At 44.4% G+C, this 18,830-nt stretch overlaps 1 protein-coding gene across 3 annotated transcripts in view; it reads right to left on the bottom strand.

Moving 5' to 3' along the window:
* Positions 1-7,783: 7,783 nt before the first annotated feature.
* The window catches only part of NEIL3 (nei like DNA glycosylase 3), a 54,898-nt gene continuing 43,851 nt past the window's right edge, over positions 7,784-18,830 (bottom strand). For all 3 annotated transcript variants that reach the window (XM_040420530.1, XM_040420531.1, XM_040420532.1), the window contains 2 exons: positions 10,717-10,891; positions 7,784-8,060 (listed from right to left, as the gene is read on the bottom strand). In XM_040420530.1, coding sequence (XP_040276464.1) covers positions 7,902-8,060; positions 10,717-10,891 — 334 coding nt within the window. In that variant the 3' untranslated portion in view covers positions 7,784-7,901. The remainder of the gene's footprint in view (positions 8,061-10,716; positions 10,892-18,830) is intronic.

Raw genomic sequence — 18,830 nt, 5'->3', positions numbered from 1 at the left:
CTTCATGTTTTAGCCTCGTGCTTTAAATAAATCAATTAATATTTATTTGCTCTCCTTATAGGTTCTGCCTTCGGTGACGACCCAAGGCTTCACTCAGTTTCACTGCTTCATATATAAACCTGGTTTGTCTCAGCCTCTGGAAGAGATGGTGGATTGTCTATAGCTTAAAGCAGTGCTCCCCAACTCCAGTCCTCAGGGCCCACTTGCCGGTCAGAATTTGGTGGTATCCCACAAATTTAATACCTATGGTAAGTCCTGATGCATTGACACAAATTATATCAGCTGCTCAATACTAAGGACATCCTGAGAACATGACCGGCAGGTGGGCCCTGAGGACTGGAGTTGAGGACCACAGGTTTAAAGGGGTATCTGCTTTTTTTTATATTGATGACCTAACCTCAGGAAAATGTATCAGTATCAGTTCGGCACCCCCACCAACCAGAGGTTTCAATAGACCACAGCGCTCCTCATTGCTTGGTTTTGGCTCCAATATGCATTGTAAGCTGTGAGACCTTATATAGACAGCGGTGTGCCTTTCCAAATCTCGTCCAATCAAGTGAATTTAGCACAGATGGAATTCAATCAAGGTGTAGAAACATCTCAAGGATAATCAAGAGAAATCAGAGGCCCCCAGAGCTAAATTTCAAGTGTCATAATACTTATGTCCATGGAAAAATTTAGTTTTACCTTTTTAATAACTTTGCAAACATTACTAAAATTATGTGTTCATTTTTTATTAAGTGGGATTGAGCGCAGTTTGTTGGGGAAAACTTGAATTTTTTATTTTCACACGAAAACGCCACATAAAATGTGAAAAAAGGTGAAAGGGTCTAAAGACTTTACGAATGCACTATAGATACCGATCCTACCTGGAATATGAACCTTGTTCCATCTGCTATAACTAGCCCCCAACCAAGCCCATTTTTGTTTTTTGCTCCCTACATTCCAAGAACCAGAACTTTTTTAACATTCCATTCACATAGCCATATAAGGGCTTATTTTTTGCAGGAAAAGTGCTATTTTTTTTAATGGCACCATTTAATTCATCATGTCTTATATTGGAAAAATGGGAATAAAATTATTTGTGGGGTGAAATTGAAGAAAAAAAAAGTTCTGCCAAGGTTTTTTGGGTTTTGACATTACAGCACTCACTGTTCACTAAAAATGACATGACATCCTTATTCTGCAAGTCTGGCTGTCCTGTTGCACGTGCGCTTGTCAGCTGAAGTCATCTGTGTTGGTCGCATGTTCATATGTGCCCTCATTGCTGAGAAAAATTATGTTTTAATATATGCAAATTAGCCACTAGGAGCAATGGGGGAGTTGCTGTTACTCCTAGTGGCTCAGCTATCTCTGCAACTGCCGCACCCTCTGTACTTTGATTGACAGGCCTTATGATGTTTTTATTGCCCGGCGCTGTCAACCAAAGTGCAAAGGTTGCGGCAGACTGCTAAAGTTCACTGTATTTGGCTTAGCCCGATACCACCATGCACCAGCGGATCTGGACAAAAAAAATCCCCAAAAAAGCTACATGCATTTTTTGTCAGGCCGAAAGCCTGCATATGTGCCGAATACGACACCGATGTGAACCTGGCTAAAGCAGCTAACTGCATTAAAGTGATCTGTACAGACCAAGAAGTGGTGTCTATTATTAGGCTTAGTGGCCAGTGCGCAAACTGCAAGATTTTATGGGTTTTGTTTAAATACAGATATTGACATGGAAAATGACAAATAACATCATCAAAAATGCTTTCTAAATATATTAAATATAAAAACGTGATTTAAACAGTAGGTCATTTTCTGGGATTTTGATACTGATGACCTAACATCAGGATAGGTCATTAGTATCTGATCGGCGGGGGTCCCGGATGTCAAACCCCCACTGATCAGATACTGATGACCTATGCGGAGGATGGGTTAGGAGTATCAAAATGCCGGAAAACTCCTTTAGGCCTCATGAGCATGGCCGTTGTGCGAGCGTTTTGTGCATTTGGGACCGCAATTTGCGGTCCCCAATGCACGGGCAACGTCTGTGCGGCGGCCGGGACGGATCGAGACTAGAGTTGAGCAGACACCTGGATGTTCGGGTTCGGCCGAACTTCACAAAAAAGTTCGAGTTCGGGACCCGAACTTGACCCTGAACCTGAACCCCATTGACGTCAATAGGGACCCGAACTTTTGCGCACTAAAATGGCTGTCATAGAAAGGGCTAGAGGGCTGCAAATGGCATCAAAGTGTGGTTAAGAGCATGGCAAGTGCTCTGCAAACAAATGTGGATAGGAAAATGACTTTAAATAACATAAAATACGTAAAAATAAAAAATAATCTTGATCGAGGAGGAGGAGGCCTACACTGCTTTTTTGTTTAAAATTTATTTATATTTTTTAAAATTGGGGTACACCCCAAAACATTGAGAAATATAACCTGTGATAACCCCCTCCAGTCGTGCTAAACACACGTTCAGATAATACACTGGCTGCAGGGCAAGCCAGCACCTCCAAGAGGTAAAGGGCAAGCTCAGGCCATGTGCCCAATTTGGAGACCTAGAGGTTGAAGGGGGCAGACCCGTCATTCAGTACGTGTAGGCGTGTGCATACTTACTGCTCCACCATGTATGTGAAATGCTGCCTCCTTCTAAGACGTTCCATATCAGCTGGTGGTGCTGGTTGTTGTGGCGTGCTGACAAAGCTTTTCCACATTTCGGCCATGCTAACCCTGCCTTCTGAGGTGCTGGTTGTGCCCCAGCTGCGTTGGCGACCTCTTCCTCCTCCTCTGCCTTCGCCCTGTGCCCCCGCTGCCAGGTGGGAATGCCACCAGCAGCGCTTGTACTCGCGCATCTTACGATCACGCTCCAGTGAGGGAATTAAGGACGGTACGTTGTCCTTGTAACGGGGATCCAGCAGCGTGGTCACCCAGTAATCACCACAAGTTAGAATGTGGGCAACTCGGTAGTCGTTGCGGAGACACTGCAGCATCTAATCGTTCATGTGTGCCAGGCTGCCCAGAGGCAACGAAAATCTGTCCCCTGTGGGAGGTGTATCGTCTCTGTCCTCTGTATCCCCCCAGCCATGCACCAGTGATGGCCATGAGCTGGTCTGGGCGCTACCCTGCTGTGAACCTGGTTCCTTCTTCTCATCCTCCAGAACTGTGCCCTGGCTGGACAATTGTGTACCTTGGGTTTGTGGGTGCAGGAACCCACCCTCGGAGCCACTTGTGAATAACTGGCTGGAAACCCTACGAAATGATCCCTCTTCCTCCTCCTGTGCCACATCCTCTTCCATCATCGCCAACAGCGTTTTTTCAAGGAGGCATAGAAGTGGGATAGTTACACTGAGAATGGCGTTATCGGCACTGGCCATGTTGGTGGAGTACTCGAAACAGCGCAACAAGGAACACAGGTCTCACATGGAGGTCCAGTCATTGGTGGTGAAGTGGTGCTGTTCCGCCGAGCGACTCACCCGTGCGTGCTGCAGCTGAAACTCCACTATCGCCTGCTGCTGCTCGCACAGTCTGGCCAGCATGTGCAAGGTGGAGTTGCCCTTGTGGGCACGTAGCATATGAGGCGGTGAGCGGGAAGGCCGAAGTTACGCTGCAGCGCTGACAGGCGAGCAGCAGCAGGGTGAGAACGCCGAAAGTGCGCACAGATGGCCCCGCATGTTATGCAGCAGCTCTGACATGTCGTAATTTTTAAGGAATCTCTGCACCACCAAATTCAGCACATGTGCCAGGCAAGGGATGTGCGTCAAACCGGCTAGTCCCAGAGCTGCTACGAGAATTCGCCCATTATCGCACACCACCAGGCTGGGCTTGAGGCTCACTGGCACAAACCACTCATCAGTCTGTTGTTCAAGGCCCGTCCACAGCTCCTGCGCGGTGTGGGGTTTGTCCCCCCAAACAGATACATTTTAAAACTGCTTGCTGTCGGTTACCCCTGGCTGTGCTGAAGTTGGTGGTGAAGGTGTTACGCTGACCGGATGAGGAAGCAACAGGAGGCAAACTGAAGCGCCCTGCAATCCTCGGTGGTGGAAGGACATGCACCAAACTGCTATCCGCCTCAGGCCCAGCCGCCACTGCATTTACCCAGTGTGCTGTTATGGAGATATAATATCCCTGACCGCGCTTACTGGTACACGTATCCGTAGTGAGGTGCAATTTGCCACAGGTTGCGCAGTGCACACCAGCATTTCAAAGGACAGTAATTTTGAAATGCTGGCATTCAGGGCTAGGGATTGCGGGTGGGTAGAGGGTTACTTCCTCTTCCTCTCCAGTGTTTGGAGATGGAGAGCTGAATGCTTCTGTGGGATATTGTGGAGATGCTTGGTGACCCAGGTGGTGGTGTTGCTGGAAGATCCTCTGTTTGCGGGGTGGCAGGTGGCACTGTCACTCCAGAGGTGGATGAAGAGGCCGAGACTGGTGCAGAAGTGAAAGCAGGAGGAGCCAGAGACCTTTCTTGGTTTTTCAGGTGTCTACTCCACTGCAGCTCGTGCTTAGCACTTAAATGCCTGGTCATGCAGGTTGTGCTCAGGTTGAGAACGTTTATGCCTCGCTTCAGGCTCTGATTGCACAGCATGCAAACCACTCGTATCTTGTCGTCAGCACATTGTCTGAAGAACTGCCACGCCAGGGAACTCCTTGGAGCTGGCTTTGGTGTGCTCGGTCCCTTGCTGCGATGGGCAGTAGGAGGCATACTGTCTAGAGGACGGCCGCTCCACTTTTGCACCCTGCTCCCTTTTCTGCTGTGCTGGTGGCTCTGTGCGACTACCGCCTCTTCCTCCAAACTACATAGATCACTCGCATGACGTTGATTCCATGTGGAGTCGAGGACCTCATCGTCCTCCACATCCTCTTCCACCCAGTCTTCACACCCTGCCCTCGTCGGTCTGCACACTTTCGAAAGCCCCAGCAGTTGGCACCTGTGTTTTGTCATCATCCGAGACGTGCTGCGATGGTCCTCCCATGTACTCATCTTGAAAGATAAGTGGTTGGGCATCGGTGCACTCAATCTCTTCCACTTCTGGGGCAGGGCTAGGTGGATGGCCCTGGGAAACCCTGCTAACAGAGTCATCAAAAAGCAGAAGAGACTGCTGCATGACTTGGGGCTCAGACTGCTTGGCTGATTTGCAAGGGGGTGAGATGAAAGACTGATGGACATCGGCTGCAGGTGCCAACTGTGGTCTTTCAGCAGGAGACTGGGTGGGAGACAATGTGAAGGAACTGGAGCCACTGTCAGCAACCCAATCTACTATCACCTGTACTTGTTCAGGCCTCACCATTCGTAGAGCCGCATTAGGCCCGACCAAATACCGCTGCAGGTTCTGTCGCCTACTCGCACCTGAGGAAGGGTCTTCACTTGTGCGTGTAGCTGGTACAGATCGACCACGTCATCTCCCTGCAACAGGAGCTCCACCAGAAGCACCACCACCTGGGCCACGTCCCTTATTTGACGCTCTCCTCATATTTCTCGAATTTAGGATCTTGCCCTAAATGGGTGTCTAATAATAGAATATAACGACAGTATGTAAAGGGTGTATCTCACACAGCCTGAACAATGACATCTGCAACAAAGGCTGCCAACTAATTTTTTTTTGCCCAAACGGGTCTTTGTTTAATAACTGAATTTGACAGCAGTATATAAGCCTGTAATTTCACACGTGCTGATGCTGCAAGGCCTGAAAAATAGTGGAATCTGGCAAAAAAAAATTTTTTTTAAAAATCAAGAAAATGATGGCTGTATTTCTAGCTTAAATTGCACACTGACTAATCCAGATGTTGTATATTGCCAAAAAAGTGTTTTTTTTGGTAACTGAATATGAAAGCTGTATATATTAAACTTGAATTTAACACTTGCAGATCAGGAAAATAGTGTTTTTTGTCAAAAAAGTGCATTTTTAAAACCCCAGAAAATGATGGCTGTATTTCTAGCTTAAATTGCAGTTTTTCGTGATTTTCTGCGGAACCATTGTTTTTCAATGGGTCCGTTGAAAACTCTGCTAATGCACCGTCTGCCATCCGCATCCGTGGTTCCAGTCCGTCAAAAATATATAACCTGTCCTATTATTTTCATGGAAAACTGTTCGCGGACCCATTCAAGTCAATGGGACCGCTAAAAAACCCGGAGGCACACAAGATTGTCATCCGCGTCCGCGGTGGTCAATCTGGTGGTCCTCCAAAAATAAAGGAAGACACACGGAAACAAATCACGGAACCCCATTTTGCAGAACGGAACACAACGGTCGTGTGCATGAGGCCTAAGCCTGCAAATGCACCAGATGTTGTAAATTGCCCAAAAAAATTGGGATTTTCAATGTCCCAAAAGCTCAGATGCAGTGCTAGTGCACTGAGCTTGCATAAAATGTCCGCCGCCCACCTAACTGACTTATTAAAGTAATTTTTTTTCGGTTACTGGGCTCAGGGCAGGATAAAAAAATTGTGCCCTACACCCACAAAACACAATGTAGATCGCTGAGTTAGATTCAGATTTTGAGCAAAGATTCAGTCCTATTCTCTCCCTGAAAACACCAGCAGCATCCTCTCCCTACACTACACAGCAGAGTGACGTGCAGCGCTACGTGACTCCAGCTTATATAGAGGCTGGGTCACATGCTACACTGGCCAATCATATTAGTAGGCATGGCTGTGATGGCTTCTAAGGTCAGACAGTAACCGCTTGTTGATTGGCTGCTTTGCAGCCTTTCAAAAAGCGCCAAGAAAGCACCGAACCCGAACTTTTACTGAAATGTTTGGGGTCCAAAAATACTAAAGTTCGCTCAACCCTAGTCATGAACTCATTCATGGGAAAACCCGTTTAATTCCAAAGAATGGAGGGCCTCAGCAAGTGTACTATATTAGACCAATATCAATCCAGCCTCGGAGTTATGTTTTTTTTTTTTTTTTAAGTCCCCTATAACAGAGCCGTCTTGGGCTTACAGAGCTGAGGCCTTTTAGATATTAAAGACTGCTACTTGGAGCTCTCCACATAACTTGTTCCTGTATCAGACCTGGCCTTTGGACCTGAAATCGTTAGTCTTTCCCCAATTTAAGTTCCCCCAATTTAATTCTCCAGGGGTGCTGTCATGGGGCAAATAAGTGATTACTTTTATGAGAGGACATTTTCTTCTTGAACCTATGATAGTGAATATTTTATACAGATGATGTGTGCTAACAAACCAACCTGTCACTGGAACAACATAAAATATCAGTCCCTTTGTCCTTACAGGATATGGACGGCGCTGCATTTTTTAAAATTGAATTGCATAGTACATTTCTAATATAGGGTAATTATAAATTTTACTTCAGTGGGCTGCAACAATTGGCCTATATCTATATATTTACTGTTTACAATGGGGAGGGGGGAAATGATCAAGATTGGCATCTCTTGCTCTGCTGGAGGATGCATCTAATTTATGGTGAGGTGCAGTCCTTTTCATATGAGCATCCTCTGCAGTCCGTGCACCTAAACTGAAATACATGGCAGCTACGAACTGTCAGATTTCTGTCGGAATTTACACCAGAAAACTGTCGTTAACTAAGATTAATGTGCTGGGCCCACTTTCCCTACCCCTTTTTGGAAAGTGGTGAAGGTGGTATAGAAACGTCACAATGACATTTAAAAAGTCACAAACACAGGGTCCGCAACTTTTTTTTTTTTCTTTTCCTCACCTAAGAACTGGTGTAGGGAGATAATAAAATCACCCACTAGATGTCCAGCTCATCTTTGATTTCATCATAAATCAGGATCTTTTAGGAGAGGTCAAAGTTTAAATATATGATTTTATTGTACAGTATTGGGAAAGAAAAATGAATATAATTAAGCAAGAAACATCAAAAGGACATGATATTCACAACATAACACTTTACTGTACATCAGAATGTGCTCTGAGACACCGAAGCACCTAAGACGGTTACTCTGTGGGATTTGCCCATTCAAAGAAGTTACATTGCTTATCTTTGCCGAAAGGGCACACGTAAAAATTTCTGCCATTGTTCGGGCCAATCTTCAGTACTGTTCTCATAATGCATCTCTTCCCGTGGTTGCAGAATGGAAAATGCAGATCAGCCCACTGAAACAAAAGAAGCAGAATCGGTTATAATGCTGTGCAGATTATACATTAATTCTACACCAATGGAGAACATATTAAAGGGAGTCTTTCACCTAAAATCACCATTATAGAACACTAACATCAGGATCTCCATTACATTCCCCATATTAGAATGCTACCTTCCATATTGCTGTCCATCGCCAATTTTCTCAGAGAACACTTTTATTCAATATATTAGCTTCTGAAGGTGCCCAGGGGCGGCGTTCATGCGGCCGTTGCCCAGGCCCCTCGTCGCTTTTCATACGAAACCCCTCCCCTTTCACCCCTCTGGCCCGACCTAGGTTCTTCTGATTACATCCTCCTCTTAGTGAGAATTCCAGCGCCGGTCAACAGATTCGCCGCGCCTGCACACTTCATTCCCCATTATGGGCAGAGGCACAAGGCCAGCTAGATTGGGATGTACGGGCCGGCACATGAGCATTAAACACTCTTGCGTCTCTGCCCATAATGGGGAATGAAGTGCGCAGGCGGGGCGAATCTGTTGACTCTGCAGAACGGTTATGAGGTTAATAGAGTTTTCCCCACTAACAATACTTATCCTCTCCCCAGCAATCACGGGAAGGTCAGTCATGAAGTGCCCCATAGAATAGAAGTGAATGGAGAGGTCACGCGTAAACACCACAGCTATGGGACTTTTGGAAATAGCTAATGCACTGTACTCAGCAGTCCTATAGAAGTAAATGGAGCTGGGGGGATCGTGAGGCAAGTATGCTCTCCTCCCTCGTACATCGCTGCTACCAGTGAGTGCTGGATAGAAAAGCAGTGCTCCAGTTCTTCTGACCAGCTCCTTGGTGCTTGATGGGGCGAATTTGCCTAATAGTGAAAATGCTAATATCTCGGGAACGCTGCTATATAACTAAGATATTATTTTATCAGTATGTCCATCTTAATCGGCTGATCATTCTGACAGAGTCTCTTTAACCCTTTAATGAGACATCGAATGAATTGTTTAATCGCCATATGGTTGATATCAATCAATAACCCAAATCAACGGATTGGGTTTTATTGGAATTTTCATTACCCGTTTGGGTTTTTGATTATTGTTTCCTCTCCATATGGTGCCCTTTAATTACCTAGGATAGCTATGGGCTGTAGTCCAATACCCATCACTACAGCTCCTTATCTATAGGTAGTGAATGGCAGTAATCACACCTAACGTGACGGCACTATACCAGTCTTTGTACTGTTTATATAGTTTTGATATTTTTCTCTCTCCTCCCCTTTCCTTTTTAGGCTTTAACTAGGTAAGTTCTAGGCACAATCTCTATCTTTTCTGGCATCATCCGGACCTCCTGGAGTTTGGCTATTTCATCTTACCCAGCCAAGTATAAATCTGTTATTGCTGTACCTACGGTGGTTAATATTGAATAATTCATAGCAATAGCAGACAGTTCAGCACGAATGAAGCTCCTCACGACCCCGCAGCATTCCCTTGGAATTTTTCCATTTTCCACTCTTCGGTACAGTATCGGTCGGTATAAATGCTGAGATTTTTCAGTACCCTTGTCACACAATGTTTCAGGAGGACCCCCCCCCCCCTTCCTCATGTGTACCGACATGGGTTTACACTGGTGTTATATACCACCTTTATAATACAAAATTACAAACCTATATAAAACAGCGATCAGAAAAATACACTAAGTGAACATGTTTCATTTGCCCCTTTGGTCTCAAGCCTCACTATCTAATATGTCGCTCTCTGTAATAGTTATCTTTTTACTACACTATCATTTCTTCTTTGCACCTCGTCAACTATCTGCCACTTCAATTTGCTTACAATATGTCTAGCTTGAACTGTTGTGTCCCCAAAGGAGCGCTTTGATTGTTCCCCTCATTTTCCTATCTTCCATACGTTCTAAGACAAGACCAGTGTTCATGTAAGCACACTTTTATCAGTATGGAAGTCTGTCCAACATAACACTTCCCACACTGGCACTTTAATGAAGAAATCCCATTTGTTGTGTTACAGGTGTAATCGCCATGTACAGGAATGACACATATTTCCTTCTCTAATGATACCATTACAATTCTGACACCCCAGGCAGGGAAATACTACTGTCCAGGTACCGTTGATGATGGACATCCTCTATATAGGAGCTCTATGCCCTGTATTCTTACTATATGTGACACTGTCATTACATATGCTGGTTTTCTCTCTTTTGGAATTATCTATGTATGGTACTAGCTACTAACTACTTTTAAATTGTTTTTCAATACGCAGATATGAATACGGTAGGAAATAACCAATGGCTCGTGCGACTTCGGACGAAAAGAACTTTGGCTCTATGGAGCCAATACATTTTAATGCTGTACGGATACAGCATTAAAATGTAAATAGTTGAATGAATCGACTTCAGATCTATGATCCGAATGTTGATTTGCTCAAGCCTAATGGTAACCATTATAAACATAGGAATAAATGGAATTGAATCTGATACAGTATTCCATTATATTCAGGGACAGATTTTCACGTCTTGTACCTCCCTATAGGCGAGGAGATGCAGGCTACGGCCATAGTTATGTATCTGTAAAGCACAGATCTGACAATCATACAAATAGTTCTTCCTGTTTCAGCGAGTAAAGGTATGACTGAATGCAGCTGAATGTAAAGACTCACTTCAAAATAGTCACATCTTGCTTCCCGAGGTAGAGAGCAACTATAAAACTGTCTTCCTTTGTTGTCACCATCTTTTTTCACAACCTGCAGAACAGAGGGACGGCCATGCTTGCTGCAGTGGGGGCCATTTGCATTCGGTGGAGACGTGCCTCCTGTCATGTTAACGCGAGGTGAACTGCAGGAGTAACGAAATTAAAAACGAAATGAATAAATCTAGTACATACTGGAAAAGTCTAACAATGATTGGAGGGTATAGTATGGTGGCTAGTATTAAGCTGATAGTTTAATACAAGGGGGACATTTACCAAATCAGATACGTCAGTTTTGTGGCTTAAAATAAAAAAGTCACAAGTCATGGCGATTGCGACATATTCTGCGACATTTGGTGTTCCTTGCCACTTTCCACAGTGGTCTATGTTTAAGAGCTAAAAATGACAGACTTGGATTATGGTACATTTTTGCAAAAGTCACCCCTTGTTGTACTTTTACACATTGCAATTAGGGATGAGCGAATAGACTTTGGATGACATATCCGAAGTAGATTCCGTACAGTATTAGGGCTCATTCAGACGGCAGTATGCTGTCCGCAAAAATGTGGATCCGTTTTTATTTTACGGACAGTTGAGCATGTCCGCAAAAAAAAACAAAAAACGGATTGTATTCCGTTTTTTTGCTGACCCATAGACTTCAATGGGGCCCATGTCCTGATTTTTACTGACAAGTATAGCACACGTTTCATTTGTTTTGCTGAGCCGTGCAATGGAAGAAAAGGCCCTATAGAAGTGAATGGGACAGCATCTAATCTACAAAAAAACGGATCCGCATTTTTGCGGACAGCATACGGCTGTCTGAATGAGCCCTTAGAATGTATTGGCTCAGATGATCCGAAGTTATTACTTTGCGAAGTCTCACCAGACTTCGGGTAATAACTTCATAAATTAATTTCTACTGTAAAAAAAAATCCTGAACTCAGGTTTGGTTCCAAGCTCCTTTTAACCACTTCAGCCCCCAGTGCTTAAACACCCTGAAAGACCAGGCCACTTTTTACACTTCTGACCTACACTACTTTCACCATTTATTGCTCGGTCATGCAACTTACCACCCAAATGAATTTTACCTCCTTTTCTTCTCACTAATAGAGCTTTCATTTGGTGGTATTTCTTTGCTGCTGACATTTTTACTTTTTTTGTTATTAATCGAAATTTAACGATTTTTTTGCAAAAAAATGACATTTTTCACTTTCAGTTGTCAAATTTTGCAAAAAAAACGACATCCATATAGAAATTTTGCTCTAAATTTATTGTTCTACATGTCTTTGATAAAAAAAAAAATGTTTGGGTAAAAAAAAAAATGGTTTGGGTAAAAGTTATAGCGTTTACAAACTATGGTACAAAAATGTGAATTTCCGCTTTTTGAAGCAGCTCTGACTTTCTGAGCACCTGTCATGTTTCCTGAGGTTCTACAATGCCCAGACAGTACAAACACCCCACAAATGACCCCATTTCGGAAAGTACACACCCTAAGGTATTCACTGATGGGCATAGTGAGTTCATAGAACTTTTTATTTTTTGTCACAAGTTAGCGGAAAATGATGATTTTTTAATTTTTTTATTTTTTTCTTACAAAGTCTCATATTCCACTAACTTGTGACAAAAAATAAAAAGTTCTATGAACTCACTATGCCCATCAGCGAATACCTTGGGGTCTCTTCTTTCCAAAATGGGGTCACTTGTGGGGTAGTTATACTGCCCTGGCATTCTAGGGGCCCAAATGTGTGGTAAGGAGTTTGAAATCAAATTCTGTAAAAAATGACCTGTGAAATCCGAAAGGTGCTCTTTGGAATATGGGCCCCTTTGCCCACCTAGGCTGCAAAAAAGTGTCACACATCTGGTATCTCCGTACTCAGGAGAAGGTGGGGAATGTGTTTTGGGGTGTCTTTTTACATATACCCATGCTGGGTGAGATAAATATCTTGGTCAAATGCCAACTTTGTATAAAAAAAATGGGAAAAGTTGTCTTTTGCCAAGATATTTCTCTCACCCAGCAGGGGTATATGTAAAATGACACCCCAAAACACATTCCCCACCTTCTCCTGAGTACGGAGATACCAGATGTGTGACACTTTTTTTTTTTGCAGCCTAGGTGGGCAAAGGGGCCCATATTCCAAAGAGCACCTTTCGGATTTCACAGGTCATTTTTTACAGAATTTGATTTCAAACTCCTTACCACACATTTGGGCCCCTAGAATGCCAGGGCAGTATAACTACCCCACAAGTGACCCCATTTTGGAAAGAAGAGACCCCAAGGTATTCGCTGATGGGCATAGTGAGTTCATGGAAGTTTTTATTTTTTGTCACAAGTTAGTGGAATATGAGACTTTGTATGAAAAAAAATAAATAAAAAAAAAATAAAAAAATAATAAGCATTTTCCACTAACTTGTGACAAAAAATAAAAAATTCTAGGAACTCGCCATGCCCCTCACGGAATACCTTGGGGTGTCTTCTTTCCAAAATGGGGTCACTTGTGGGGTAGTTATACTGCCCTGGCATTTTCCAGGGGCCCTAATGTGTGGTAAGTAGGTAAATGACCTGTGAAATCCTAAAGGTGCTCTTTGGAATATGGGCCCCTTTGCCCACCTAGGCTGCAAAAAAGTGTCACACATGTGGTATCGCCGTATTCAGGAGAAGTTGGGGAATGTGTTTTGTGGTGTCATTTTACATATACCCTTGCTGGGTGAGAGAAATATCTTGGCAAAAGACAACTTTTCCCATTTTTTTATACAAAGTTGGCATTTGACCAAGATATTTATCTCACCCAGCATGGGTATATGTAAAATGACACCCCAAAACACATTCCCCAACTTCTCCTGAGTACGGCGATACCAGATGTGTGACACTTTTTTGCAGCCTAGATGCGCAAAGGTGCCCAAATTCCTTTTAGGAGGGCATTTTTAGATATTTGGATACCAGACTTCTTCTCACGCTTTGGGGCCCCTAGAATGCCAGGGCAGTATAAATACCCCACATGTGACCCCATTTTGGAAAGAAGACACCCCAAGGTATTCAATGAGGGGCATGGCGAGTTCATAGAAATTTTTTTTTTTTGGCACAAGTTAGCGGAAATTGATATTTTTTATTTTTTTCTCACAAAGTCTCCCGTTCCGCTAACTTGGGACAAAAATTTCAATCTTTCATGGACTCAATATGCCCCTCACGGAATACCTGGGGGTGTCTTCTTTCCGAAATGGGGTCACATGTGGGGTATTTATACTGCCCTGGCATTCTAGGGGCCCTAAAGCGTGAGAAGAAGTCTGGAATATAAATGTCTAAAAAATTTTACGCATTTGGTTTCCGTGAGGGGTATGGGGAGTTCATGTGAGATTTTATTTTTTGACACAAGTTAGTGGAATATGAGACTTTGTAAGAAAAAAAAATAATAATTCCGCTAACTTGGGCCAAAAAAATGTCTGAATGGAGCCTTACAGGGGGGTGATCAATGACAGGGGGGGTGATCAATGACAGGGGGTTGATCAATGACAGGGGGGGTGATCAGGGAGTCTATATGGGGTGATCACCACAGTCATTGATCACGCCCCTGTAAGGCTTCATTCAGACGTCCGGATGCGTTTTGCGGATCCGATCCATCTATCAGTGGATCCGTAAAAATCATGCGGACGTCTGAATGGAGCTTTACAGGGGGGTAATCAATGACAGGGGGGTGATCAGGGAGTCTATATGGGGTGATCACCACAGTCATTGATCATGCCCCTGTAAGGCTTCATTCAGACGTCCGGATGCGTTTTGCGGATCGGATCCATCTATCAGTGCAGCCGTAAAAATCATGCGGACATCTGAATGGAGCTTTACAGGGGGGTGATCAGGGAGTCTATATGGGGTGATCACCACAGTCATTGATCATGCCCCTGTAAGGCTTCATTCAGACGTCCGGATGCGTTTTGCGGATCGGATCCATCTATCAGTGCATCCGTAAAAACCATGCGGACATCTGAATGGAGCTTTACAGGGGGGTGATCAGGGAGTCTATATGGGGTGATCACCACAGTCATTGATCATGCCCCTGTAAGGCTTCATTCAGACGTCCGGATGCGTTTTGCGGATCGGATCCATCTATCAGTGCATCCGTAAAAATCATGCGGACATCTGAATGGAGCTTTACAGGGGGGTGATCAATGACAGGGGGGTGATCAGGGAGTCTATATGGGGTGATCAGGGGCTAATAAGGGGTTAATAAGTGACGGGGGGGTGTAGTGTAGTGTAGTGGTGCTTGGTGGGACTTTACTGAGCTACCTGTGTCCTCTGGTGGTCGATCCAAACAAATGGGACCACCAGAGGACCAGGTAGCAGGTATATTAGACGCTGTTATCAAAACAGCGTCTAATATACCTGTTAGGGGTTAAAAAAAACACATCTCCAGCCTGCCAGCGAACGATCGCCGCTGGCAGGCTGGAGATCAACTCTCTTACCTTCCGTTCCTGTGAGCGCGCGCGCCTGTGTGCGCGCGTTCACAGGAAATCTCGGCCATCGCGAGATGACGCATATATGCGTGACTCTGCGCAGGGCTGCCACCTCCGGAACGCGATCCTGCGTTAGGCGGTCCGGAGGTGGTTAATGATTGCCAATCACCTTCCTATATAACTGTTACAGGCAATTATCTGCCCCTTTCCAGAAGATTTCATGGCTGTATGACTGGTGTGGCAGATCTTCTTAAAGGGAATCTGTCACCAGTTTTAGGCCTCTTTCACACGGGCGTGTGTGCCCCGTGGTCGTGATGCGGACTGCAACGCACGGGCACAGTCCGCGGGGCAGCGGATCGCGGACCTATTCACTTGACTGGGTCAGCGATCCGGCCGTTCCGCAAAAAGATAGCACATGTTCTATCTTTTTGCAGAACGAAAGTACGGGATGAAACCCAACGGAAGCACTCCTTAGTGCTTCCGTTCCGCATCTCCGTATTTGCTGACCCATTTAAGTGAATGGCGGTCACTGGCCACTTGCGCAAAAAATCAGAACTTAGTGAGTTTTTCGCTCTGCTGTGCTCCACTGCGGAGTGAGGAGCGGTATCAACAGAAGGAGCGCGCTGATGAATCACCAGGGCGCGCGTGGCAGTACGAAGGCCGGGAAAGACATTGTGGAGCCGGAGCAAGAAGAAGAAGAAGAAGAAGAAGAAGATGGCTGACTCACCCCACATCTAACACTCAGGGAGTGACTCACACTGACACTGACTGTCACTTACTGATAGGCACGCAGCAGGCAGTGAAGTGCCATGAGAGCCAGGCCAAGCAGGTGGCAGTCAGGGTGCTGGTGAAGGATGACCATAGACAGTACTGCCCAGAGGATGCCATCTCTGCTGTCCATATACTAGGCCTACCAGTATTACCCCTTCATATACCGCCTGCCCGCCTGGTCAGGGTGACCAGGCGGTATATGAAGAGGTAATACTTGTGGTAGGCCTGGTATACTGCAGGCCATCTGCTTGTAAGTTACATATGACAAAAGACTGGAAGCGTTCGGGTACAGAACACAACATTTCATCGGTTGGTGACAAAATGCTAATTAGTATATTGCTGAGACTATAACAAAGGGAATGCAAAATAAATATCAAATTAATAGACATTCAAGTTTTGTGGTGGCTTCCTATTTTGAAGTTTAGGCCCTGTACACAAACGGGGTTCCACCCTCTCTTATCTGCAGTTAGGCTTCATACACGTGCCCGTTTTATAATTCCATGTAGGAGGCTGCATCCTGCATGAAAGTTTTTTCCCCAAAGCTCGTTTTTGGAAACCATTTTTTGGTTCCACTTACAGTATAGGAAAGCATTACCGGTAATTAAGAAATATCTGTTTAAAAACAGCAGGCAGGTAAGAAGAAGGTAAGAAGAAAACAAGAGGGTGTCTACTGTAGCTGTCTATCAAATAATTTATAGAAAATAAATGTAATGGAATAACTCAGGAACATACTTTCTTTATGTCCATGGAGACATGGTATGGTATATAGCCTGGGTTTTCACCATAGAAAGAGGCATCTTCCTGTATTGGGAGAAAAGTGGGAATTTGGTTGCCTACAATAAAAATTGGGGTTTCAAGGGTTTGAAAAAGATAAAGATGTGGACAGATGTACCGGTGATTGGTTAATCTCCATCCTCTCAAGGGTAAATTAAATTTAAAAACACAAAATTAGAGGGGCCATTATAATAATACAGAGGGGTCCATTATAATTATAATAATACAGGGGGACTAGCTCTCTGGCACTAGCACAGCATTGGAGGAAGCAGCAGGATGACAGTGTTTAGGCACCAGGAGGGGGAGGATGATAGTAAAATGAGGAATCTAAGATTTTTTTTCTGTGAACCTCTGCAGAGACGAGAAGCGGCTGAAAGAAGGCATGAAAGAAGGCGATCTTATCTCCAAATGAAAACAATGAGGAAAGAGTCTACATCACAGGAGATGTCACTGGATGTATGAGGCATGTGGTGCTGTATTCTATAATAATTTCCATGCACATATCTGCTTACGGTAGGGTAGGGAGGAGGGGGTATATAGAAATTGGCCCACACTACTGCAGCCTGGCCACAGACTTCAGGTCACACTGTGTGTGTTCTGAATTCTGGAGCCTCACACTCATCTACTACATTACCTGTACTCAGAGACTTATCACTGTGTTATCTGTGGTGTTACGTAGGACTGCAGGTGACATCTACTGCATTAACTATAAAAAAAATAAAAAGGGGGGGTGTGTGGCTACAGGTTACGGGGGGGGGGGGGGGGGGTCGCAATACTTGGCTTGCCCCGGGTGCTGGCAACCCACACTATGCCACTGGACCACAGCATCTGAAGTGTTAAATGTCCGCGACCGACATTATTGCTGGTCGCGGACAGTACTAGTACGGCGCTGGTCGGGAAGGGGTTAAATACATGTATATTTGAAAATTTTATAATTTCCTATTACATAAGCAAATTTTAAAAATAAAAACAGTTATACCTCTCTAAAGGGGTTATGCGGCCATTTATATTAATGACCTATCCTCAGGAAAGGTCATCAATATCTGATTGGCGGGGTCCAACACCCCCACCGATCAGCTGTTTGACGAGGAGGCATCGCTCCATGTGATCACAGCTTCCTCGTCTCTATACTGTGCGTGGTCTGGAGCGGCGGGGTAGTGTAATTACAAGTACCCACTCTAGTCACTTGAAAGGATCGAGTACTTTTATTACACTGCACTTGGCAAGGGTACTGGGTGTCGGACTCTGGAGATTAGATATTGATGACCTCTCCTGAGGATAGGTTATCAATATATATGGTAGGAAAGCCCCTATGTGTAGATCTAGCAGAGAGAACCTGTGCCCTTCACTTTACTGCTGCATATCCTGATGACATAAGGGACTGTGTGTTTTGCAGAGTAGCTATTAATCTGACTGAAAGGCTACCCATTATGTCAAGTACAGGAACAGTTCATTTATTTTTCATCAATGTTGGTCGCAAATGCACACAATAGTTTAAATATGTAGCTGCAGCTCATAACAGTGGCATGAATAAATGATACCTATACAAGGAGTGTTTGTACTGATGGAATAATATTTAAATCACTTTTCTGAGGTTCTGTCACAGGAAAAACAAAGTGACATTTCTAGAAGGCAATTATAGAGCCACGTTCTTCTAATGCCACTGAAGGAGATGTGTGCAGGGAAATTGAGTTAACAAGGATCACAGTGGGTGAACGAATCAACACTTGACAGGTTTTTATTTCTTATTTTATTCTTTTAATGTTTTCTCAGCTTTAAAAAAAATCATTTACTGAACAGAAAAAAAAAAAAAAAAAAAGAGGAAGCAAATGTACTTTCCATGCATTTAATGTTCTCCTGGTCATGGCATTTAGCCACTGCCCAAGACAACTGTGATTTCCCGTGAAGCCCTTTTTATTATTCCCTTTAAAGCGCATCTACATCTGCCATAACTGTCTGAGAGGTACACAAACCCACCTCCAGGACTTGCCCCTATGTGCCTTGACCTGCCTAGTATAGTGACCACATCTCAGCGGGAGAATGAATGACAGCTTGATTGATCCCATAGAAGTGAATGTAGGAGCGCGTTCTCCA

Source organism: Bufo bufo, chromosome 2 (genome assembly GCF_905171765.1).
Source record: "Bufo bufo chromosome 2, aBufBuf1.1, whole genome shotgun sequence".
Classification (NCBI taxonomy): Eukaryota; Metazoa; Chordata; class Amphibia; order Anura; family Bufonidae; genus Bufo; species Bufo bufo.
This window is presented reverse-complemented; position numbering and strand designations above follow the sequence as displayed.